The sequence below is a fragment of the Streptopelia decaocto genome (assembly GCF_964273445.1).
Source record: "Streptopelia decaocto genome assembly, chromosome: Z".
NCBI classification, from domain to species: Eukaryota; Metazoa; Chordata; class Aves; order Columbiformes; family Columbidae; genus Streptopelia; species Streptopelia decaocto.
In genome coordinates, this window is record NC_138657.1 from 48,873,699 (window position 1) to 48,899,695 (window position 25,997).

The following is a 25,997-nucleotide window of genomic DNA, read 5'->3' on the forward strand; positions in this document are numbered from 1 at the left end:
CACTTAACATTTCTGACCCTGATAACTTAGCCCAGTGGCTAGCTGGATTCCAGGTTCTGGATATAGTTAAAAGTTGTGGTTCTGTGGTGGAGTTTTGTTTTTTTTCTCCCTCTTTAGCTGTTCCTTTTGTTTCTTACCCTATTCCCAATAATTCAAAAGAATCACTTGTATGATAAAAAAATTGTAGAGTAGCAGAAATATAGGAGAAAGAAGCATATCAGGACAAGTGGAGAAGAGTATTCATAACTAGTAAAAACGATGGCAGCAAGGAGTTCTGTATGAGCTAATCTTTGTCCTGTCACGACTAGAATATTAGCTTGAGTATTTGTGGCTAATTGTGTTCACTACAGACTGCAGTCAAAAGGATTTTTTTTCTTTTGTGATGTCCTTTGAAGATACGTGTTCTCTGATGTGTTACGTTAATGCAGCCATATTGCTATGCTGTATGGAAGGTATTTTGGAATATTTTAGACTTGCTTCACGTGTTTCCAAGTAGGATCATTGACAGCCTTGCACAGCATGGGTCTGTTGTCTTCAGTTTGTATCCTCTTGTTACTGGTAAAACATGAGTGGAGGTGGCGTGGTTTTTGTTTTTTCAAAAAAAATTTACTTTTGGGATGGACAAGATGCTGTTGCAGTACAGAATAGGTACCTCAGTGTCTTTGGTACTCCATATAGACTTTAGAATTTAATAATTATGGTTACTACATAAAATACATGTGTGTGTAAACATACTGTTGTGTTTCAGTTGTTCTGTGTTGGGGTAAACAAGAAATTAAGGATTTCCATGAAACCTTGTGTGTTATGTCTTATCTCTATTCTTTTTTTTCTGTGGTGGTTCTTTGCTTGGTGAAGTCATTAGAGGAGCACAATGAAACCATGAAAAATTCTGTGGTGGAGGAGCCCATCATCAATAAGGTACATACTAGTAATGCTCAAGTTAATTAGACCTTGCATTATTATGAATAATTTACAGTTAATTAGACCTTGCATTATTATGAGTAATTTACATGCTGATCTCCCTTAAGAGAAGTCTTTGACATAAGAAAGTAAACTTAAATTCAGGTTTGCAGGAATTTGAGTTAAACTAGTCTTGTTATAGAGCCTATCTGAAAGTAAACATATGTTAGAAAGCTGGATTAAACAAGTAGGTAAAAACAATATGTATTATGAAAGTCCAGAGCTATGCCAAGTGAAGAGCTGAGGTTCACATTTGTCCAAATGACAAAAGTTCAACAGTACTATGAGAACATGAGCTTTTAGCAGAATGAGGTGGCTAGAATAGTCACCTACAAGTGAAGGTGGTTAACTGAAATTACAGCAGTTTGTTAGCATGATCTAGTTTCCTACAATGAACCCAGGTAACAACTTTATAGCAACTCACTTTAAAGATTAGTATGAGAGACTGAAAAGTTAATACTATTCCTAGAAATGCAAACAAATACTGCATTCTTCAGGCTTTCTTTTACAAAATTAGTGGGAAGACAGAAATCAGAACACTCTGATGTCCTTGGGCTACTTTGTTGTTATTAATTTTGTGATAAAGCAGTATTATTAAGTAGATAACTGGAACAGACTGGGGAAAAATGTCTTAGAGTTTGCTCACTACACAACACAGATTGTGTTTTTGTATCTGTTGTCACTGCAGTTTTGTGCAGGTTTACATACACCAGAATCCTGAAGGATCAATTTTGTTTTCATCTTAAAGGTATTCTACTTTGTGGTGTATAATGGCTACAGGCTTTTTTTTTCAGACTCTGAAACATACTGTTTGCAGTTCTTGTACAGCACCATGTTGCTGGTTTTTGGCTCAAATATCCTTTGATCTTTTGAAGACCAGAGAAGTAAGAAATTGAAGGGGCGGGCTAGGAAATAGTAGTTCTGGAAAAATTCTTTGTGTTTTGAAGAAAATACATGATTTTACATTTGTAATTCAGGTTTGAATTTTTATGTCACCATTTGTTTGGCAATGCCTGTTTTTTCCACTGTAAAATTATTTTGTAAGTACAACAGACTGGAGTCTGTAATCTTTCAGTTTAATACTTGCAGTGCTGAGCTCTTTATTTTTGAACAGGCATAGTACAGTGCTGGTAGAGATGCATATACCTGGCATATACCTGCATGCATTTCTAAAACGCAAAAAGGTAGACAAGATTCACATACATAATTACATCATATTGAGAGGGCAGGGAGGAAAAAGTGATAGTAAATTGTTTGTGGTACTGGTATGTGCAGGATTCCAGATTTATTTATTTGTGGAGAATGGTTAATAGATAAGCTGCTAAATTCTGATTTGCCTTCCTAACAGAGGTCTTTTTTGGATTATTTCATTAGTTTCAGTGGCGAAAAGTGTTTGCTAAAAGCATGAAATGACTTAGGAATTTTTTTTAAGAAAAAAAACCATCAAGACTCAGCTTTTTATTATCAATACCCCGAAGTGTGGATGTAACCTTGCTTTTTTTCAGCCTCCCTGAAAAACTGGAGAATGAACACAGTACTGTGACTTCTGTGCCAAATTATGCTTTCTGTGGTTCTGTGGTAATCCCATCGTGGCAGTGGGAAGCTAGAGTATTACGCCTGACACACATTTACCATAATTCTTGCAGGTTATATTTTTCATGCTTTTTAGAATTAAAATTGAGAAAAAATACATAAAATTCCTATGATCTAGTGTCTGGTCTCTGCTTCCAGTAAAAAGTGCTGCTGTATAGAAGTTGGCATTCAAATATGCTTTACTTTCTACATACAGGTAGAAACAGATTTGGGATACCCAGGAGGCAAGGCAAGAATAATCCATAAAGAGTCTGACATCATTACTGCTTTTGCAGTCAATAAGGTGAGTATAAAGAAGATGTTGCACTTCCACCTGATCAAAGGTGGTAGTCCCATAGTGAATGGGTGAGATATCCTTTGCCAGTGATCCTGCTACAGCGTAAGCTCTTAGCGCTCCATTCTCTAAAGCACTTCATAATTATCTTTTTGTAATTAAACAGTTGTCCTACAAATGGTCTTTTTTTTTTTTCTGTTGTGCAATAGATTGAGGGGAGAGTTGCCTTCCACTTTAAGCTTCTGTGTAGGTGTATTTTTCCTTCTCTGTCGAAGACAACCAGGAAGTAATCTTTTCTTCTCCTGTTTAACTACTTAAGCCTTAAGAAGTGGAGGCGGGGAAGCTTGGTTGCAAGCAGTGTAGTGTAGTTATCTCCTGTTAAGCCTCTGAGGACAGCAAGGAGAAGCTGGAGCTGCTTGAGAGAGTGATGCTGTCCCAGATGCAAATAAACTTTTAAAAGGGAAACATCAAGTTTAGACAGTTTAAGTATCTAGATTTGTGGACATTAATATTTGGGTTTGTGAACAACTGTACCATAACCAGATAAAGTTTTTAAAAGGACCTTTTTGAGTATTTCTTTTATATCTGCCTTTGTGTGTGTTGTTTTTTTTTTTTCAGGCAAATCGGAACTGCATTGCAATAGCATCAAGTCATGACATTCAAGAATTAGATGTTTCTGCGATTTTGGCTACACAAATCTATACCTGGGTTGATGATGATGTGGAAATAGAAAATAAAGGGTATACTTTCTATGTTTCCAATATCACAGCTTGACTGTGTATAAATCAGTGTAACAAAGCACAGTATTTAATGTTTTTTGTTCGGAGTCTAACTTATAATGTTGTTTCATTTATAGGGCCGATGATTTCTTAGTTATACATGCTCGAGATGATCTGGTAAATGTTCAGGGAACCACTCCTTATACTCATAGTAATCCCGGCACACCTATCAATATGCCTTGGCTTGGTAGTACACAAACTGGCAGGGGTGCATCTGTGGTAAGTCACTTGTAAAAGATTAGCCATATGTACTCTTTCTACTTCTCTTCTCCTGTCTGTTCAATATTACTACTTATATTTTACAATTACTGTATAAGTAAATGTAGTTTTTCTTTGTAATCAAGGCAAGCTGGGTTTTTTTTATTATCATTCAATTAACAGGTAAAAATACTGCACAGAACTTAAGATAGACCAGCTAAGCAAACAAAGTTTTGTTCAAACCCTATATGCTTTCTATGGTTCAGATACATTGTTGAAAAATAACAAATCAGGGTTCAGGTAAGGAGTTGCAGCTTAAATTGTTCTTGAATGACTTAAAGACAAATGTTGTATCTAAATAGGATATATTCAAGAGATTTCAGAATAGAAATTCATAAAGATTGGGTAGAAATATTTGTGTGAAATACAGAGCTATCTTTTATTTGAAGTATAATCTTAAGTTTTGTTTTGAGTTCCAGACCATTCCAGCTTTTATTTAAAAGTAAATACCAACTTTGCTCTAGTACAATGTATACTACTATTGTAGTGCACTGCATATTAGTATGAGCCTTTATTATAGAAAAGACAGCAAATGAATTTTACTGACAAGACAAAGGCTTCAAATGAAACTCTAGAAGAAGAGCAACTTAAGTGTGGGGAAAAAAAAAAAGATATTATTGTTTTCATAAGAAAAATGAGGAAAGCAACTGCAGGAATACAACCAGCAACAAATATCATGCATAGTTGGAACTACACATCACACCGACGTGTAACTGTTTATCTCCAAAAGCTGTTGTCAGTCAATTTTGCTGTGCGGCATTTCTGAAATACACTAGAGTGAGGGACACCCCGTAAAGTGTGACTATGTCCACATGAGCAAATTGGTCCTTCTGATCATATAGGTGACACCTGCATAAGTGTAGCTCTTACTTTTAGAAATAGCTTCTGTGTCTGGAGTGAAGCTTGGCCCTGAGCAAAAAGCTGTTAGCTCAGATTTAATTTGGATCAAATGATAATTCTTGTGTGGCCATTGACATGCTTACTTTAGTTCCTATGCGGCATATATGCTCTCTAATAAAGCTGATTTGTTAGGTGGGAGATGCTTATTTGGAGTGACTTATCTGGGCTGAAATTGTAATACAAGATACCTGTGTCTCAGCCTGTCGGCATATAGGTATGGAGTTTTCATGGATAACAGAATGCGTTAAGTTTTGCGACTTGGCTGCACTTGGTGGCGTTTAACAGCTGAGATCAAGTCCATAAGTGGCAGCAGAATCAGAATATTGTATGTTAATTTATATTGTAGTTGATTTTTTAAAATATTTTATGATTAGGAGAAGCAGATGACGGATGAGTGTTGTAAGAATGAAAATGTTATCCACACGTAGAAGTGGCTATGGTGCCAGTACCTATACTTCTCCCTTCTATTTAGGAACTACCAATTCTAGCTGCCAGTTTTGCAGCTCAGATATCACAATCAGGTCTCTTCTGCAAGTATAGTTCGAATGACTTTGCCACTTTCTCTTCTCACTGTCTATGTATAGAATTTGTGTGTTTTGTGTCTTTCTCAACAATTACATAATCTGTTAATGTAGACTATTTTTACATTACTTTCTATTTTGTATGTAGTAAAACTTTCTTACCTTAAGATATGGCTATGCTTGTGTTGAATGCATTTGCTGTTAAACTTTGGACCTACATTTTGTTTGGCTTATTGTTTAACTGTGGTTGAGAACCAACCACAGCACACAATGACACTTGCCCATGAGGTAGGGGAGACAAAGGTACTGAATGAAGGACAAAGTAAATGAAGGAAGATATAGGGATTCTTGAGATAATATAGTGTTACTGGAGGAGACTCAGCTTCACCCAGAACTTTTCTGTTGCTACTATTTGTCACTTTTTTCCTTTGGATACTACTTTTTATCCTTGCTCCCATCTTTGCTTTTCCATCATTTGCAGCCCATTTGGTAGATATAGTCCACTGTTCTTTACTATTACTGGCTTTTCAGTTTTGTTGTCTTTAATTCACTTCCATCAGTAAGGGAAGCTATTGGATACTTGGTCATCTGACAACATTTTATCAGCTCAAAGTTTGGGTTTTTTTGTTGTTAATTTTCTTCACTGTTCCCTGATATGCAGTTCATGAAAGGTAAGTAACAAGGCTCACCACCAGGTCCTTCATACTGTGTGTTTACACAGTTCTTACAGGAGGTATTTCTAAGAGAGCTCTGAGTTAGTACATACTGTCAGCTTTGAAACTCGGGTAATGTTCAACAGCTTGTCTTTCAAACCAGTATGAGTGATACCAATATTCACCAGTTTAATAACTGGTGGGGCAGATTTTAAGTATTTTTATTCTTCATTCTTACTGTACGTTAGGCCTAAAGCACCCAGCTCTCCAACAAAGCAATCGGTGTTCTACCCATCAGTTATTTCAAAGTTATTTAATTTCTGTAAGCATGCATTTTTCCAAAGTGTAATCCAGTAGGTGTCAGAAGATCATGATGCATGCTTATCTGTTGAATGAAAGCCTATGATTTCCATTGACTTCTGGCTGAAAGTTAGTGGTTATAAAGCTCAACGCAACCCTTCATTTTGGTGAAGAAATAGAATGACAATGAATAATTTTTCTTTCACTTACACATAGAGAAATGGTAACTTTAGAGAGCAAAGTATTGCAATTATTTACTGATCGATGTATGCACTGATGTTTGAAGAATATCCTTCTCTGTTGTCTTAAATCTTATAGTGTATAAATTGTTTTTTTCACAAATATTTTACTGAAACATTCAGTGTTTTTTTTTTCTTGTCATTTAGAGTACTTGCAGAAAAAAAGGAAAAGAAGTATTTGAGAAAATCTTATTTTTTATCTTCAGTAAAGTATTTTGAAATCCACTTGCGTAACCAAGGGGCATAAGGCTTTCTCTTTAACAAATAGTAAAGTTTTGAGAATTGAGAGATCTAAATCTGCTTCCAAAATGTAGTCAAGAGGATTGCAATTACTCCCCTAATCCAAACCCCAGGGAATTTTAGCAAGAAAATAGACTTCCCATCCAACTGTTTTTCCTCCTTTTTGTTTGCAAACTGAAAATTTGAATAACATTTTGTTTCAACTCTTTGGATCATATTTAGTAATATGAATTACAAATTTTACTTGCTTCATATGTTCTTCCAGTTGACACCTTGATATGACTGGAGGCCAGGTGAGAATAGTGTGCTTAAAATACTGGATTCGCTATCTGCTGTTTTGGTGACAAAGCAGTGGCAAAATGCTGATCAAAATTAAAGCAGTTGAAAGTCATAACTGGATTTTTGATGGTCCAAAAGTTCTCTTCCAACCTAAAAGATTGTATGAAAGTAGTTCTGTGCCAGCTTGCTACTGATGTATAGTAAGTGGTAAGCATTGAAAGTGAGTGCTCTGGCAACAAACTTTCATTTGTTATCATTTAAAGTTAACACTGGAGCAAATATAAATTTAGGCCCTCTTTGCTTTCAAATGTTCCGGTAAATAATCTGTGGATAAGCAAACCTAATAAAAAAAAATTTCTGAGCAAAGAGTGTCTTCAAAGCAGCCAGATAGTTTTCAGGAGAACTAAAAGGAAGTAAAAGAAGGAAAACTTAATTTCACATATGTTAATGGAAAGAAAAGAAGGGAAGAGACATGAAAGAAAAATGCAGCTGCACTTTGTTGAAAAATCCCTACCGTTTCTTTGCAATTGTGTTATTGTGGGTTGGATTTAGGATTCAATTAGATTGGGGCTTTATCTTAATTGTGTGATGTCTCCAGTCTTTTTCATGTCAATGAAGGAATTAGTCAACTAAGAAAAAGCATTTTTTGATACTGTAACTTACTCCAAGCAAAATCTGGAACAAAAGTGCTACCGAAAATCGATTGGATCTGTATTTGCAAAATTATAAATGCATTTGAAGATTTTTTTTATTATTATTATTTACCCATTGCTAGGTATATTGCTTATTCTGGATGGCCACAAATAATCACTTCTCAATCAATGACAATAAATTAACTAGACTTGAAAATAAATATATTCCTTCCTATTTTTTACTTCTGTTAAAGTTTGTTTACCTCTTTCTTTACATGCTTCTGCCTCTCTCTTGCTTATCTTACTATATTCAGGAATTTTCCAATAAATTTAATGGAATCAGAAAGGAATTGGCAAGAAAAGAGGTAAGACTGCAGTCTAAGGAATGTTTATATTTGGATCCATAAAACTCTGAAGCAAAAAGTTGTTAATTACCTACATGTATAAAGCTGCAAAAGTATTAACATCTACACTAGTCTTGGAAGAAACTGACCTCTATGTGAATTTCTAAACCTAGTAATTGCTTTCAGTAGGAATTTTGATAGGAAACGACTCTCTGTGGTCACTAATTATTCTAGTTTAATAAGTTTTTTGTTGAGTTGTATTGTTTAATTCTTTCCTATTATTTTGTATATTGAACAGATGCTCAAGAAGGCTATTAATAATGTCAGAAGAATGGCTTCTCATCCAACATTGCCATATTGTAAGTTCACTTTATTAAAAAAAAGGAAGTTATCTAAAGAATATATCTACTTATTGCCTCTGTTTCTTAGTATGCTGCTATTCTGTACTATCACAGCAATTTATTATATGTTTGAAAAGTTGTTTATAAGCCCTATTTTACTGAAACTATTTTTCATTTTAAAAAATACTGGGTGATATAAAATAGTCTTTAGAAACAGTGATACAAAAAATTCTGTATTTCTGTTTCATTTGTGACTTGGATGAAAGATGGTGAGAAAAAGATACGTTATTATCTCCAAGTAAATAGCTTCATATTTCAGTACCATCTAAACACAATTATTAATTAAATAATGACTTCATAGAGTTCAGTAAGGTTTGCATACCATGGGATTAAGTTTTAGTGCTACCCACTACTCCGTGCCAGGTACTATGGTGCATATTGTGGCACCAGTTATTTTGAGGATTTTGTGAGCTGGTGTGAGATTTCTTAAAATTTTGGAAAGCAACATTCCTCAACTGCTACATGACCTGTGAATCACAGAATGTTTGGGATTGGAAGGGACCTCTGGAGATCACCTAGTCCAACCCACAAAAGATCTCATGTAAATATTTTCTGTTGCAGACCTGACAGGTGCTCAGGACGGTAGTGTAAGAATGTTTGAATGGGGTCACGCACAGCAAATCACATGTTTTCGGTCTGGTGGCAACTCAAGGGTAACTCGAATGAGATTCAATTACCAAGGAAATAAGGTAACTGACAGAATGCTTCTGTACTTGCCCTCTTCTCTCTGTCCCTCTGCTCCCTCCGCAAATGATTGTAAATTAGCAGAAACACCACATTCTTCAAATCTAAGGTAGTTTCACTGAATTGTGGATAATGTTTCTGTAATACATGTGTATTTACAATTAATATAACTTTTTTTTTTCAGTTTGGAATTGTTGATGCTGATGGATATATAAGTTTATATCAAACAAACTGGAAATGTTGCCCACTTACTGGAAGTTCACCTAAACCATATTTGGTAAGCTGAAAACTAAATTTGCTTTCATAAATGTTTGTTATGCTCTCTTATTTCCTTCCCCCTTTAGAGTAATTAGGATAGGGCAGGGATTGTGCTGCTAACCAGTGTTAATCAAGATTTAATAATATATTGTTGCCATCCTGTGATCTCTGTGACAGACAAGTTCTTAAATCCAAATCATACTTACTAACGTAGAGAGTAGAAAATGCGATGTTAGATCTGAAATAACCTTTAATGTTCTTTGAGACTTGTCAATAATTGTCAATTTCTAATTAATTGTCAATAACACAGGACTAGAAAGTATACTTCTATGAAATATAAAGACTATCAGAAGGCATACGCATACTCTTTTTTACATCATCTGTTCTTTAAATTGTTTTTGAAACAGCTTGCCTTCTTGAGGGTGTTTAAGATTTCATGCTCATGTAAAATCCATTTCTTTTTTAAATAATAATTTCTAAACTGCAATTTTTCAGACCTGGCAGTGTCATAACAAAACAGCGAATGACTTTGTTTTCATCAGTTCATCATCTTTGATAGCCACAGCAGGATTGTCTTCTGACAACAGGTAAGAACTGGTGTGATAACGCATAAAAATGAAGTGTTGCTGTGTTTTCTCTCCTTCCTTGGCTACACCCTGTTGCGGTTGAGACAGACAAACGACATGGACCAAATTCCTTCAAGATGAAAGTAATAGGGGCTCATTTATTGCTACAAGTGCTTTTTTATACAATTCTACCAGTTCATGTGTCTTTTCACTATTGGTTACAAGTTACAGCACTAACATCTCATTGGTTAATTTTGCTATCATCCATGTTATTCTTCTATCCCCTTCTCTCTCACGGGTACAACTCCATACCTCTGGATACTCCTTTACTCCCATCCTTCTCAAGGGTAAATCTTAATATCTTCAAGGCTGATCTCTACTCCCATATTTTCTGTCAAGGATTCCACAGACCCGCTGCAGTTTCCCACAACACCCCTGCCTTTTTTTTTGTTGTTATTCTTAAGCAGCTTAAGAGCAATGGGAGTACTCATGCTCTTTCTTTCTTTGTGGGATGGGGAAAGAAGCAATGTAGGCAGCTAAATTCCATATGCCTGTTAAAGGAGGTTCTACAGGGAAGTACAGATCCTCTGTTCGTGCTTCGCATGAGGAGGGGAAGTGGAGACGGATGTGCTGAGCTCTTCTCCCTGGGATCCTGTGACAGGACATGTGGGAATGGTTCAGAGCTGTATCAGGAAAGGTTTAGACTAAACATCAAGAAGCATTTCTTTACGAAGAGGGTGGTCAAACACTGAAATAGGCTTCCTGGAGAGGTGATAAATGCCCTAAGCCTGTCAGTGTTTAAAGAGGCATTTGGACAATGCCTTTAATAACTATGTAACCATTGTGTCAGCCTTGAAGTGGTCAGGCCATTGGACTGATAGGTCTTTTCCAAGTGAACTATTCTGTTCTATTCATATGAGCCCCTCTTAAATTATTTTTATGGACACAGGGAGTTGTGTGTAGTTCTTCATTTCACATGTATTTTCTTAAGCAAGTTTTGATCAAGAAGGAGCAAAGCCTGCTAACATTCAGGTGAATTCAACTACAAAAGATTGTAATCTCAATATGAATCATTTATGAGAATAACCAGTCATAGAATAATTGTACATGGCGTGTCCTTGCATTATATGTATAGTTATGGAAGTAGCTTGGGGTCTGCTCAAAAGTAATAATTGGAAGTCTGTTTACAGTGCCTTTATGCCTGAAACAATCTTTTTAAGGTTCACGTGACTTTTCAAGTGTGCAAAATAATTTAGAACACTTCTCACTAAATTAAAACTTTTTTTCTACAGAAATATTTGTCTTTGGGATACTTTGGTTTCACCTACAAATAGCTTGGTGCATGGTAAGTAAAAAACAACCAGCAAAGTATTTAATCACAGTAAAAAATGTGTATGTCTATCTTTATGAAATAGTTATGTGGGAAGTGATTTTAATATTAGCTGTAAAGCATCTTTCCCTATCCTGTTTGAGTGTACCAGCAGGAAAATAAAAAGATTCGTGAGAAGTTATTTATTGTTACATGTTAATGACTGGTTTCATGGACATGAGCACCTTCTTTGCATACCTTGTCTCTTTGCACTGCAAGTGCAAACACTGACGGGCAGACATTTGTAATTTCTGTTCATTTTTAAAAGATTCTGAGCAACTTCTGCTTGTAGTGACTAGAATGTTGAGAAGACAGTAGCTTATGCCAATGTCTTATGCCAAATGCTGTGGAACGTTTTAAATGCTTTCTGTGTGTGCATGTGTAGATATCTACATACAGTATTACAAAAGTGCTTTAGAAGAATTATTCCTTTAAGTATGAGTTTTGAGCTGTAATAAATTAACAGGGTTTCATTAACTTTGTTACTAATGTTTTGTGGCAGTGGTAAAGAAATACATTTCAATGTCTGGAATCCAGAATTAGGCTCAGAGTGAGAGCTGTGAACTTGTAATTGAAGTACGGTGAATGCTTAATTGTATGTGTGAGATGTGTGGAGTTTCTAAATGTAAATTTAGAGAAGCCTTTGAACTACAAGTACAATAAACTACATGCCATGTGTTAGGATTCATAGAGTCTAGTCTCAAACATACTGAGCTTTGTCCTGATAATTGTCATCTTCATTCACTTCCTTCAGTCATTTTGGGGACCAGACATATCCAAATAAACATGGAAATCAGCAAATTAGAAGTAAAATAATCACTGGAAATTTACAAGATATTTGGGCAAGGAATTTAGGAGGACACTTCTTATGGGAAACATATGCCTTAAAATAACAAGCATTAGAGCATTTGGAAAGGATCTATTTCTGGTCAAGGCTTAATAGTTCATGCTTACACAGGGTAGAAAAAGGAGATACATTGTTTTTCATACAGATTGTAGCTGCTTATTTGAAAATACTGCAACTTCAAGATGTTTGATGTGAACTTATGCTTGCATATATATGATACTACAATAAATGAAGTGGTTGTGGTCAGTTGGATTACAGCATCAAAGTCACTGTTGTTACAGTCTTGAACCATTAGAGGTTGATGGAAAATAAAAGTTAGTACTGTGTGTTTATTTAAATTACTTTGCTTTGTCTTTCAGCTTTTATCTGTCATGATAGTGGAGCAACTGTGCTAGCATATGCTCCGAAACATCAGCTGTTAATATCTGGAGGCAGAAAAGGCTTTACCTGTATAATTGATCTTCGCCAAAAACAGCAGCAACAGTTACTCCAGAGTCATGATTCTCCAGTCAAAGCAATTGCTGTTGATCCTACAGAAGAGTATTTTGTCACAGGATCTGCTGAAGGCAACATAAAGGTATTAAGGAGCAGGAGGGAGCAGAGAGATAAAGATGTGTAAATTCAAAAAGAATCTTGCATAGGTGTGAAATAATCAGATATGTTATAAGTTCTGCATTTGTTCAGTACTCTTTCACATTTACTAATGTAATTATGAAACATTAATCTTACCTTGCAGTCTTCTATTTAGTTAGTCCTACCTTAGTCCCTGTATATTTCCTTATTATAGAAAATGAATATTCTATAACTGTGTCATTAGATTTCTACATTTCTTTTACAGTTAGTATCAGAAAAATGAATGCAAAATGTAGACCAATTTCTCCACGCCTCATTGCTGGTGAATTTTAAGGTCATGCTAATTATCCTTTTGGAGGATTGATGTTTTGATGCTTTTTCAGGTATGGAGTCTGTCAACATTTAATCTTCTCCACACTTTCATCAATGAGCATGCTCGACAGTCTCTCTTCAGAAACATTGGGACAGGAGTCATGCAAATTGAGACAGGACCAGCAAATCACATATTCTCCTGTGGTGCTGATGGAACAGTGAAGATGAGAATCTTGCCTGATAGATTCAGCCCTTTAAATGATATGTTAAAAAATGATGTGAAATTTATGATCTAATATTTTTCTCAGAACCATGTATAACATTCCCCTGCTACCATCCCTGAAAATATTTTTGTTTTTTTCCTGGAACTAGCCAACAAAGCAGATACACAGTGATAGCTCGTGCTACAGAGATGTTCTTCCCTCCCATATTTATTACCTGGAGCTTTTAGTTCATGATGCAGTGATGCCTTAAAGATTAACAAAGTCCTTCCGATTTTGATCATTGCCTAAAAAAAAAGCTATACGTGACTCCAAATTATGTACTTATTGTATTATTAAGATGTTGGTGAAGTTGTTTACTTTTCCTTTTGAGGTAGTTACACTCCCACCTGAAGTGTACCATCTGGGCCTGGCCTCTGCTTGTACTCAACACCTGGCCGCCTTCTAAAAGCAGGTCTGTCCAGATGGAAACCGTAGATAATGTTACTCTTTCGTTGTGGCAGCCATAACTGTAAAAGTAAAAATTTATACCTATGTGTAGAAGAGAAACAAAACCTGTATGAGTAAATACTCCTGGCAATGCAAGCTTTCATATAATGAGCCACTATCTGTCTCCATTCCTGGAATCCAGGCTGTTTACCTCTCTAACTTGCATGATGTCCTTCCTCTGATCTAGGGTATAAGAAACTGAAGGATGTTCTGTAACTTATGTTCTATAGCTTGAATCACTGCCATCAGGATGGCAGGCTTACCTTTAAAAAATAAATATATTTTTAAGCCTGAACACTCCCTTTACAAAAATATGTAAATATTAATGGATATCTTCCTAGTAAAATAGTAGAGATTGTGTGAAGCTTTAGTCTTGATCCAAAAGATAGAGGAAGATACTGCTTTAGGATATGGCACTAGAATTTCTTCAAAGAATATTTATTTACATGTCTGTAGAGGAAAAAAAAAACTAATTTATTTTTACATTTTTTCCAGCAAGACTTTCATTTAGCCCAAAGATACTCTGTTCATTCTTAGCACTTACATTCTTGTTTGTCTGCTTTTCCTAAGGACTTTAAAAAAGGAAAAAGAAAAAAAGTTCAACAGCAAAGTACTTAAATACTGTCAGCCTTTGTACTGTATGTTTACATCTAGTCTAAAGTGAAAGAAAAAAAAAATTGGAAAGGATAGATGGATATTTTTTTTTTGCCAAAATATTAAACTGCGTAACTTCAATGTTTGACCAAATTATTAATGCACAGAGCCTTGACTTTTTTTTTTTTTTTTTTGGTCAGCTAAAAACTGTTTCTGTAAGTATTTTGGTTTACTCTTTCTGACTTGAGAGCTTGACAGAGATTTAATTTGTAAATTAGTCGTGAGGCTGGATTACTTGAATGCCAATGGTGTACTTTTTGCTAAAAGATATTTTGTGAAATATAGCACCAAGATATTAACTGTAAAATAGACTTGTCAAATTAGGAACTTATGGGGATAAATAAAGCATAGCAGAGCTGAAGGGCTTTTAAAACGAACTTTGTAACATTCTCAGGATGCTTTTATCTTATGAATATAAAATAGTTTAAAAAGATTTTGTAAAATGTATTAAGGTCATTTTAAATGTGTGTTTCGCAAGTTGCAGTGCAAACACTATGGAGGTTTTTATGCACATAACCTGAATTTTCAAATTGTGCAATAAAAAGAATGTGAATATTTTGCCATGAAGAAAACACGTGACAGCATTTCAAACCGGTACAGCTGTTCAGTGATTCAATTGTAATTGTTCTTCCACAACACTTATAGGTTGAAATCAAAATTTATATCAAAACAGTTTAAGTACAGTGATGGACCAGAAAAGTGACTAAAAGTGACAGCACCTTATAAAACTGACTTGCCCAATGCGTATGTCCTATCTGCTCAGTGGCTGAGTTTATAATATTCCTTATGAAAGAAGGAAAACAATTGAGTTAACAGTACCACACTCATTGAGAACCAACTGAAACCTGACTTTGTAGCTGCTTTGTACATGTATCAGTTTTATGCCCCCACTGAACTAACAAAATTACATTCAGAAAAGGAAAATGTGCGGAAATCATGGCAACATTATATAATTATGTCCTTAATGTTTTGTCCTTAAATATTGATATCTCATTAGCTTTAATATTTCAAGCTCAGTTTATTGTACCGGCAATCACAAAGAGCTGTCTTACCGTCTGCGAACTGAGCAGATTTTATATGTTATTTGCCAAGACGTAAAATGTTATCATTTTTTCTGAGTAGTGCTGCACTTTGAATAATCCTGGCAAATTTATGCTTATACCAGAAAAGTACTGACTGTGAGCAGGCATTTTCAATAATGTTTATAGTTACCATAAGCTACTCTCAAAACTAAATTATGTAAAATCACAGTGTATTTGCCACACCTTCATAATCTTCCCAATAAATCCTGCAGAAAATGAACCTTCTGGAATTCCATGTTGCTGCTACTTCATTTACAAATCAGTTGTTTGCTTGTATAATGTTTGCTGATGTCTAACAATTATTCTAACTGAAATTATCAGTAGTTTTCTTGTAATGATGGAGTCAAAATCAGTTAACTTCTGTTGTATCTGAATCTTGTAAAGGGACACTCTCAACTTTTAATCTAGTCATTGAGGAAGAACTGAACTCAAAACTCTTCCAGCTGTTGCCCTTAAGACTTTCACTGACTCTTGTCCTCCCGTAGTTAAAGCTTTCTCCCTGTTGCTATGCAAGTTATTCAACAGAATAGTGGATACCCAGAGTTCTGTGCTTGAAGTAGCCATGTGCACAAACTGAACTTAAAATACGCATTTACAAGTGCTTAATCGACAGTAGTTCCATGCCCAGACAAAACTCAGTTGCAGTTGATAATGTCCCTTTTAAATATAATAGACTAGCAGTTGTGACATGTTTGTCTATGTAGCGATACGTAATGCAATCAAAGTGTGTCATTCTTGTGTTGCTAATTGATTCAGTTACCTCAGACAGATCCAAGTTCTTTACTAGTACTTCAGTAACTTGTGGGAGTTAAAACTCTGGCCACCTGGGTACTTAAGCTGGCTCGCTGTGTGACTTTTAACCAGAACAACATTCTCGTCTGACAGATCATGTTGGAGGATGTTTATGGAGAAAGATGAAGAGTGGAATAGATGCAGATTTTGTACCACGCTGCTGTGGCACAAGCACATGTTCTACTGCCTTTTAGGAACCTTGTGACCCGTTACAGGAAATAAGCTGTTGAGAGGTAGCACTTCCTTCCTCTTATAGAGCACCTAGTGTTAGATGAGTTGCAAGAGGTGTGAAACAAGCAACAGAAGTAAGCTTGGAGACAATATATTCTCCAAGGTAGTTTTTTTTCAAATGTTTATTTTTACTACAAATAGAAATGGCAGGTTCAGCACACTGATCAAACTACTTTATGTAAAATAAAGATACTGATTTACCAAAGTTTCTTGGTGTTTCTTATTCCTCTATATTTCGAGGTGTAAATTCTGTGTAGTTTTGATCTCTCTCCTGGCTCTTCTTTATTTTTGGCTTAACTTTTCATGCCTTAGCTTTTTTGTTTTGTTGTTTTCCACCCCCTTTCCCATTAATTCAGTGCATAACTATCAGTTGTAATAAGCTCTAAGTCATTTATCAGTGGAATGAGGCTGATGTTATTTTCTTCCACAACTATAGTAACTTTAACTCCTTGTCTGTTTCATTTGCACTGGAAAGCCTGTGAACGTTTTGCAGAACTCCACATTTTTAATTTTGTCACCTCTAGAAGAGGTCCAAAGATGAGTGTCCATGCTGTAGTTAATACAAGGTGGCAAGCTGCTGCCAAAATTAAAAATAATTCGACATACAGCTCAACAGAACGAAAGAATTTTATTCGGGGTTTGCCCTTGCAAAGATTGTAACTCCTCCTTTGGTCACAAAGCAAGGAAAGCGAAGAAAATGTGTGCCCAAGATATAGCACCGAGACTGATTTCCTTTGCGGGCGGCTTGACCCTCCTTTTCTCCACCTGGTGCTTTCCCCAGCTGCGCCCCGAGGGGAGGCGATCTGGCCGCGCTGCCTCCCGCTGCGCCTCTGCCGCCGCCCGGGTTTCCCGTGGCCGTACTGGGCCGCTGGCCCAGGTGAGAGCTGGCGGTGGAGTTGTGAGTGGGACTAAGGCCGCGGGGGGCGGCCCGGCCTTCCCCCCCTCTTCCTCTCCGGGGCGGGCGGCGGCGCCGGGCGGGCGGAGCCGCCCCCTCCCGCCCGCCAGGGTCGCGCCCCGCCCCGCGGCGTGAGGAGCCGGGGCTGCCTCTGCCGCGCCCGCACCGCTTCGGCAGCGCCGCTCCCGCCGCTCCCGCCGCCAGCCCCGAGGAGGCGCCGCCGCCCCCGCCCGCGCCCACAAAGTAAGTGCCGCCGCTCCGCGCTGGGCAGCCCCCTCCCCTGCGCGCCGGGGGAAGGAGCGGGGGGCGGCAGCAGCTGCTCCGCCGTAGGGTGGGCCCGCGCCAGCGGAGTCTCCGCGTCCGGGCGGGCTGGGGCCTGGCAGCCCGGTGGCGCCCCGGGAGCCTCCCCGCCGAGGGGGCGGCTGTGCGGGCCTGGCTGCCCGGCGGCCGCGGGCGGTGTGTCCCGGGCCGGCGCTGGAGAGCGGAGCTGGGCTTCCAGCGGCGCCCCGGAGTTACTCCGCTTTCGGCGTGGGTCCGAAATGTGGTGGCCCGGACGGAACTGCGGGACCCCCCGCGGGGCCGGGGCGCGTCGCTGCCGCCTCCTGCCCCGGCGGCCCCCGGCGCTGCGGAGCCGGAGCACCGCCTCGGAGCGGCTCTCCAGGTGGGAGCTGCCCAAAACACTCGTTGGGAGTTTCGTCACGCAAAAAATGTATTTGGGTGAAAGCTGTGCGTGGGTTTCTGTGCAAGGAACCCTAACTGCCTGTCTTCCCTATGTCGCTCTTGCGGGGCAGCTTTCTGCTCTTCTTCAGCAATATTTAGGCTTTCGCCAGAAGGGAGCCGTCCTGCTCGTCAGGGTGTGCTTGAGCACGCTCCGAACAGATCCGTAGCTCTTGGAGCAGAGGCAGCAGGCGTGGTAAGGTGGCTGGATTCTGCATAGTGCTGGTGGAAGACAAACTTTTCTGAGATATGAGAGTTTGTTTCTCAAATACTGGTGCCAAAATTCTGCTACTAAAATTATTTTCTATCTTAATTACATACTGCTAGTTAAATGAGAGACATATCACGGTTCAGTGTGGGATTTACCTTCCTAGAAGCCTGGATGGTCAGACTTCCCATGCTGGAGGTCTCTGTGTCCCTAGAGGTGCATATTCACAATCTTGAGCACACATATGCACCCGTAAAGCAAAATGCAGTCCAAATGGTGCTTCGCTCCGCACACGTCTTGTTTCAGTTATGCTCCTTTGCACGTTATTTCACGTAACTGACTAGTGAAACTACTCACGTTACAAACTGCCTGGTCGAAACTTCTCCGGGCAGTCAGATTCACCAGGTGAGGAGCTGTCGGTTGCACTCGCTGGCTGGGTTAACTGCTGCCAGCTCTGCTTGTCTCTTGCCAGCTCTGAATAGGAAATTTTCTTTGGAAGAGCACTGTTAGCATAGCCGAGTGCTTGCAGCCCTTGCGAGAGCACGCTAGCCTTTTGCCTGCCACAGACCACAGGTCTGGTCTGAAAAGCATTGCTGGTCTGAACCTCATCGCCTGTGGGCATCACTGCACGATCCAGAGTCGCTGTTCCTCATCAGCAGACCCGGGGCGGGTGTTGTATGGGCAGCACAGGCTGTGCCGTATCTGGAAAGGCACCGCGCCTAGACGGGTCCTGATGGTGCACACCCTTCCTGTTCCCATGGTGGGAAGCACGATAGATTAGATGTATGTTGTTTAAAAACACAGCGAAAAGCCACTGACACTGTGTATTGCTTATAACTCTTCAATTTAATGGCGTTGGTGGGAATCTCTGTTTCTTTGTGGCGGAAGTTTCTCATGGTTATTTCTGCTTTCAGTAATTAGCATTTTACTAAACTTTTGAGATTGTGCAAGTCTGAGCTATTATAACTTGAAATTAGGCTGAATGCATTCCCTTCCTCATCATGGTACTTATATTGTTGCTATGTGTTAATAGTGCAAAAATGTAACATACCTGTTTGCTGCCCTCAAAGTTTTAACTTAATTAAGCAGGCACATGACGCATGTACTGCATGTTACATGAACAGGATACATTTTTACCTTGTCTACATTTAAAATAGGGTAATGAGGAGAGGGGAGCACCTCCTCAAAGGAATCACCTACTCAGGCATTAGGAGGTGTTCACGTGTTCCTTGCTGCTTCATCCCATAAGTCTGTTTTCTAAGTGGTGGGAATCATCTGCTGTCTGTCAAATAAACCATGTGAAAGTTGGCTCTAAACAGGAATTGGTAGGAAAAGAAATCCAGAGAGAAAGAGTTTTGCAGTGGGAGGAGGCCCAAGCCTTTTATTTGGAAAACAAAATTTGGTGAACTTGGAACATGCTTAGAAGCAGGAAGGAGGAACTAAAATGTTTTAGTACATTTACATACCTTTTTTTTTTTTTTTTTTTAGTCTGGAAGGGAATTTCACATGGAATATTATAAAAATAAAAGTCGAGGTGCAGATACTTGCAGGGGCACAAAACACAGGGGCTTGAAATGGAAGTCGCTCGCTGTTCGCCCTGACAACAGGAAGCTGCTCATTTCCGTTAAATAGTAACTAGCCTAATCTCACTAAACCTAGATTTCAGTGTACTTTGTAGGTTATTTTGCCTATTTTGAGTTTTCTTTAGATACTTTCTGCTACGCAAAGAATAATAATTATTGCTTCAAATGGCTGAGGAAATAATCAAATGGTTGAGAAATCTCAGCCTTGGTCAGCTTCTTATTTCACTATGTCAAGACGAGTCCTCCAAGTGTTGGACAGTAAAATGCCTAATAATCTTTAAAGCAGATAATGTGTCCATACAGATTATTTTTATATGAATAACAAAACTACTGAATAACAAAGTATGGTATGTCAACAGTAGCTGATCTGAGAGAAGTTACATGTTCACGATGAATTATATGTCAGGTTGCAGATGGTCACTCTTTATTTTACCTCTTAATATGGGTTTTGACCTAGCATTTTTGGTTTGTTTTAAATTTTATTAATTCCTATACATGAAACAGTGAAAAGATAAAAAGGGGAAAAAAAGTTACCAAGTGATATTCGTCATGACCTTAACCTTGGATATATCCATGTAAATTACCTGCTTAATCTAAATGGCTGGTAGTATGTTTTCCATAGTTTTTACTGTATTGACTACCTTCTAGCAGCTTTGTCTATTGTCTGGGTTTATAGCTTCTTACACCACTGATATATAATACAACACATTTGGACTATGTTTTGCTTACTTTGTGGTGGTTTTTTTTTCTTTCTCTGCCTCCCTTCCCTCCCTTTCCTCCTTTTCCTCTTTTTTCCTTCCTCTCTTTTTTCCGTTCTCTCTCTTCCTCTTGTTCTTTTGGTTTGGTTTGGTTTTCCCTTTATAGGTGCACTTCTTTCAGTTCCTTGTATTTCCCACCTTCAGGTAGATCATTCAGTCTTCTTTCATCTTCCTCCCACTGACAAATTCCGTATGCTTTGTTTAAGTTAGGTTTTGTGGATCAGAGGAACAAAACACAATTTAACTGAAAATTAAATATATGGGAAGAAGCTGCTTACAGGGAAAGTACACCTTGTATATAGTATATCTTGAACAAGCGTCAAGATGTTGCAGTGACATGTATCTCAATTTAACAAATTCTAGTACTCTTGTCTGTTGTTTGAAGTATCGATACACAGCATGTGGTGCTCTAGGAGCTGATGATTTAATGACAAAGTGACTTAGGGACTTTTTAGAGTTGGTTTGGAGTTTTTTACTGTCTCAATGCTCACAGCCATGAGCAGCCATGTTGTCTATTTGATCTGCAATATAAATGTTTGCAACATATTTAGACTCTGATCTAGTGGAAAATCTAGCCTTCTTTACTTGAGACTGGGTTTGTTATCAAAGAAAGTGAGTATGGCTTGAAATTAGTTACGGGTTGTATTTTTTCCTTTGCCTCCAGTATTTCAGATCACAAGACCCAGAATAAACACTATGTGTGGTCAAGTAGACGTCAAGATGGCTTTTTGTCAGTTAGGCAAGCAAGCAAGAAGTTTCAGTTGGCATTTTTACACTCTTTCTTGAGCAATGCTTTGCTCAAAACAGAATTTCCCTTTTTTAACTTAAAGATAGACTGACCTCAACCCGTTAGCTTTGTGCCCAGAGGCTGAGGTATGTATAATTTGCAGAGCAGTAGCACATGCCCATTTCATTAGCATTTCTAACAAGTCTCAAAGAAAAGTACAGAATACAGGATTTAGATCAGAAGCTGATAATCTTGTGCTCCGGGTGCCGTTTTCTGAACTGATCACTGATGCTCTCACTGGAGACAAAACATTACTTCTTTTTCTTTATTTTACTGTGATGGTTCCTAGTATCTCTGCAGCAGCATTGAATTTAATAAGGCAGGTGTTTGTAATGGAGTATCAGACCAAATACATACCCTTTAAATTATGCAAGTTACAGGTATTCCTGAATTTCAATTTTGTTTCTGTTTAGTAATGCAGATGGCGAAAAGTCTCAGCTCTTGAGCAAACCTTACAGGGACTTCAGAGATGTTACATGCCTCTTAGATGATAAAACCATTAGTTGTCATTGGTAAATTAATAAGATGTATGTCTGGGATTAAGTCCAGAAGATATCAGTACTAAAATCTGTATTTCTTTCAATGCTTTCTCATTAACTAAAAGCATATCTCCTAAGAGGTAAATTTTAGTATTAAAGTGTTAAATATGTCTGGCTTAATCCAGGATCTCATTTTTCTGGCAGAAACAGGGGTAGGTATATTTAAATATCTAGTTTTGAAGTTCAATTTGTACTATCAGATCAACAAAACTAGACAGATATAAACCAAGCATTTTCTTCCAATTTATGGAATAATGCAGTGAAGAATACAGTAGTGCTATCCTATGGAAATTGGGTTGAGTGCAGTTGTTGCTAACAGTAGTAGTTTGGTTACATGTCTGACCATGAGTGATAGTTGTTAAATGCTCTGGAGAAGGTGTGAGCAAAGGGCTGGGCTCTTTACAACCGCACCAGAGTATGTGGCCCGTTTCATGTCCGTGTCTGGAGGCCTCAGAATACAAAATGAGCTGGTGGAAATAATGTCTGGCATATGAATTTGATATTTATTACCTGGATCAATAGCCACATCTCTATTGTGTGGTGTTAAGTCTTCCTCAATGAATGGCTTAATTTTTGCTTTAGTATCACAGCTTAATGGGAGCGTGTCTGAATGCTGTGTCCTTGCTAAGGAGCTGGTCTGGAGAGCAATTCAGGAAATGGAAGGGCAACGCATGCTGTTTTAAACAAAAGTGGCTGGTGTTGAATAGTTGAAGATTTTCTGTGCTTACTTTCTTTTAATGTTTTCATCAGATATTTAAAATCTAACTTGCTGCTAATAAAGTATTTTTATAGAGACAATGTGTTTTTTCTTGTTTGGTGTTTTGTCTTTAAAAGTTAGTGGGGCTCAAAAATATCCAGGATTGACTGTCCGAAGCAGCTGAACTGAAGAAAAATCTGTAACTATAGCCCATGGTATTCCTCTGTGTAGCAAATATGTGTAAAAGGAAAGAATATATTAAACTGCAAGGTACTGAGAAGTGGGGAAAATAAGCACTAAACTGAGAATGCGTACCTGCACGTGGTTATCTTCTAACAGCTTTGTCTCTTGAGCTTTGAAGTTGAATATCTAATTTGTGAAGGAAATAAAAAACCTCTAGTTATCAGTAACTGATTTTTCAAGCCCTCTGTCCTTTCCAGCATCTGTACAACATACAGATTAAGGTCAGAAAACTGGCTGTGTTGAAAGGCACTTTAACTAATAAAGTAATAAGTGATCCAGTAAGACAAAGACAGCCTTTCATCTGTTAGGGGAAAAAAGTGTTTAAAAAGGAGACAGTAATTTTATTTGAAGACATACTGAAGCGGAGTTTATCAAACCAATTGCCACCACATTTCAGTGATTGATTGGAAAACATGCTGCCTGTAACCACCCTGATTCTCCGGGAAAATGAGTTGTCCTTTAGTTTCTAGCTGAAGTTGTTTTGGACCCAATGCCCATACTGCAGTGTCAACCACTTCCACTTTGATGGGTAGTACTGAATTATCAAAGGTAAGTTCGCATTAATGCAGAATATTATACTTGCCTGAATAACTTACTTTAGCTACAGGTGCGGCTGAAGTTCTGGAAGCTAATCTGGAAATCCTTAAAAAGAGATGTTAAAAAGTAGGTTTAAAGTGATGAGGACTGTTCTCTGTCAGCAGTCTGTTGGTTGGGTGTGCTAGCTAGCACTCCAGCCATAAATATATTGCTGCTGTGACTCAGTCCTAAAAGAAACAAAATCTTCACTTCCTGCTGTTGCCAGTTCTGCAGAAATCTAAGACATAGTGAAGTTGTTGGTGTCACTGTAATACTGATGACAGGAGCACGGGGGAGATCATCTGTACTGTTTTCTTATCGACATGGGCATTGAAAATGTCTACCTTTATATTGGAGGTGGCCACTAAAATAGAAGGTTTGTCTGGGCTCATAAATCTTCCACTGTGCTATTCTGATTTCAAAACTTGTGTTATGCAGCAGATAATTTTTATCCATAAATGGTCCACTGTGTAGGAAAGGCCTTATCCTATCCACACCAGACATAAATACTGAAATGCTCCTGAAATATGATTCAACTTTTTTGTTACAGTGTCTGAAGTAAATAACTGCCTCTTGACTTACTGGAAACATTCTAGTGTTATTTTTGGACAAATAGTTATGAAGGGGTTTTGGGTGCTGCCTGGCTTTGAGTAATGAAGAGGAAGTTGCGTTAATTACTGTTAAGAAAGCATTACAGTTTAAAATGAAGCAGCCAGTTTTTAGAGCTCTCTCTGCTGCACTGTGATTAACTAATATGAAATATGCAGCAAAATTTTACCTCCATCTCTCCCCAAACACTTTGTAGATTTTTGGATTACTTAGTGTGGTTTCAGAATGTTGTAGAGAGGTACCAGTTGTTACTGGAATGTACCTGTGACCTTCTGACTCAGCTGCTGCAGAAGGTACTCTCCAAGTGGTGAGTATGCGCAGGCATAAAAAGCCTAGAATAAAGGTATAGTTAAATATTCTGTAATTAAGCCCTGATTGTTGAGCCAAGTTAGAATAGGCATAATTAGATACGCATTTATTTATTATATCCTTACACTTTTTTGGTAGAGGAGTATTTGTTTAGTATATTTGCTTAGGCTACTTTCTTTAATGTATTAAAGTAATTTTCAAGTACTGTGGATGAACCTTTGCCCACCTTCAGCTCATCCCACATTTCTTCTCCTCAATCAGGAGCATAAATGATGTATTTTGTCAGCTGGACTTCAGCTGAATTTTTTATTTCATGCTTCTTTGCACAGTGAAGCAAAAGTGAACAAAGATTGTTCAGCAAATATATTGTGTTTTGATTTTTTTTTTCCTAATTCCAGCTCATATTCATGTTTTATAGTCAATAAATGTTGATATCAAGATTTTATCTGATCCTACTGTGTGTAGTACTGTCTTTGTGGCTACTAACTGCAGATTGTTTTATTTAAAAATAAATTCGCTTTCAAGGATATCTTTCCAAGCTACTTAGAGCTTCATGCTCCTTGATATATTTTAATTGTTGAGTTTATATAGAAGAAAATAATTTTCTACCTTTGGATCTTTAACTTGCAGTGTTTGGGGTTCCAGACATAAAGCCTGTCTCTCAAGTAGTCTAGACTTGGGCTTATTTATGGTATTGCAAACACTTTAAGATGTTTTATCTTTTTGGTATGATTGGAATGATTTTGTAAACAGCTGGGGGGGGGGCTCAAGTGGCATGTGGACCTTAATTATGCTTTTTATGAGATTAAAAAGTAGAAGCCTTTTGGATAAGATACAGGGAAGAGAAGAAAAATGTAAATAGAGGGAAGATCAAGGGAGAAAAAGCTGAGTTCATTTTAGGGGCTTTGCACTTTGCTTAGCTGTCCAAAACTTTGTAAGTCAAGTTTGAAGAGTCAGTTGATAACCTTTATCTTTAGTTGTTTAGTTATGGCTATTATTACAGTGAAATATGGAATAATACATCTCAAGAGCTTTTTTTTGTATCTGTGCTATTCTTGAAAGTTTTCTGTAACAAAAATCAGCACAGCACTTTTGTGTAACAATATCAAGAAGCTGTGTTGTTTTATTTTAATATTAACCTTGTGGTGCAAACTGACTCTCTTGAATTTGAGCTGAAGGACATATTTGTATTGGTGGGATAACACATCTAATATTTCATATTTCCCCCCTCCCTTACTTTTCTTACAAGTTAATATAAGCAATTCTATAAAATATGTGAAGTTCGTGTGTAGGGGTATCTGCTGCTGAAGTCTTAAATGGATTCAAGATGATCATAGCAAAGTTTTTTTGAACACCTTCCTGTGGTTTCCCAGATTTTCAGAAAAATTTAAACACACTGAGGGGGAAACTAATGGCTTTTTTCTGTATTCTTTTCTTTTATCACTAAGTAATATTTAATATCAAAAATAATGTGGATAAATAATAGAATGCTTTAGTCTCTTGTCAGATGAAATAATGAAACAAGACAATACAGATGTGTTACTACAAACAGTGTAATGAGAATCTTCATACTTTTTTTTAGTTGCCAGCCTTTCTTTTTCCCCAGTAGCTGACAACATATTGAT

At 37.7% G+C, this 25,997-nt stretch overlaps 2 protein-coding genes across 7 annotated transcripts in view; both read left to right on the top strand.

Moving 5' to 3' along the window:
- Positions 1-16,655, top strand: part of DMXL1 (Dmx like 1) — an 80,084-nt gene extending 63,429 nt beyond the window's left edge. For 3 of the 5 annotated variants that reach the window (XM_082075803.1, XM_082075806.1, XM_082075804.1), the window contains 12 exons: positions 856-918; positions 2,750-2,836; positions 3,446-3,567; positions 3,684-3,825; positions 7,943-7,993; positions 8,271-8,331; positions 8,935-9,062; positions 9,242-9,334; positions 9,811-9,902; positions 11,174-11,226; positions 12,457-12,674; positions 13,054-16,655. In XM_082075803.1, the coding sequence (XP_081931929.1) occupies positions 856-918; positions 2,750-2,836; positions 3,446-3,567; positions 3,684-3,825; positions 7,943-7,993; positions 8,271-8,331; positions 8,935-9,062; positions 9,242-9,334; positions 9,811-9,902; positions 11,174-11,226; positions 12,457-12,674; positions 13,054-13,278 (1,335 nt within the window). In that variant the 3' untranslated portion in view covers positions 13,279-16,655. The remainder of the gene's footprint in view (positions 1-855; positions 919-2,749; positions 2,837-3,445; positions 3,568-3,683; positions 3,826-7,942; positions 7,994-8,270; positions 8,332-8,934; positions 9,063-9,241; positions 9,335-9,810; positions 9,903-11,173; positions 11,227-12,456; positions 12,675-13,053) is intronic. The other 2 variants (XM_082075805.1, XM_082075807.1) reach the window with 1 other exon arrangement.
- Positions 16,656-17,114: 459 nt separating this feature from the next.
- TNFAIP8 (TNF alpha induced protein 8) overlaps positions 17,115-25,997 on the top strand; it is a 61,776-nt gene continuing 52,893 nt past the window's right edge. For both annotated transcript variants that reach the window (XM_082074303.1, XM_082074305.1), the window contains exon 1: positions 17,115-17,589. Coding sequence is in view for 1 of the 2 variants with exons in the window: in XM_082074305.1 (XP_081930431.1) it covers position 17,589 (1 nt within the window). In the remaining variant the exon portion in view is untranslated. The remainder of the gene's footprint in view (positions 17,590-25,997) is intronic.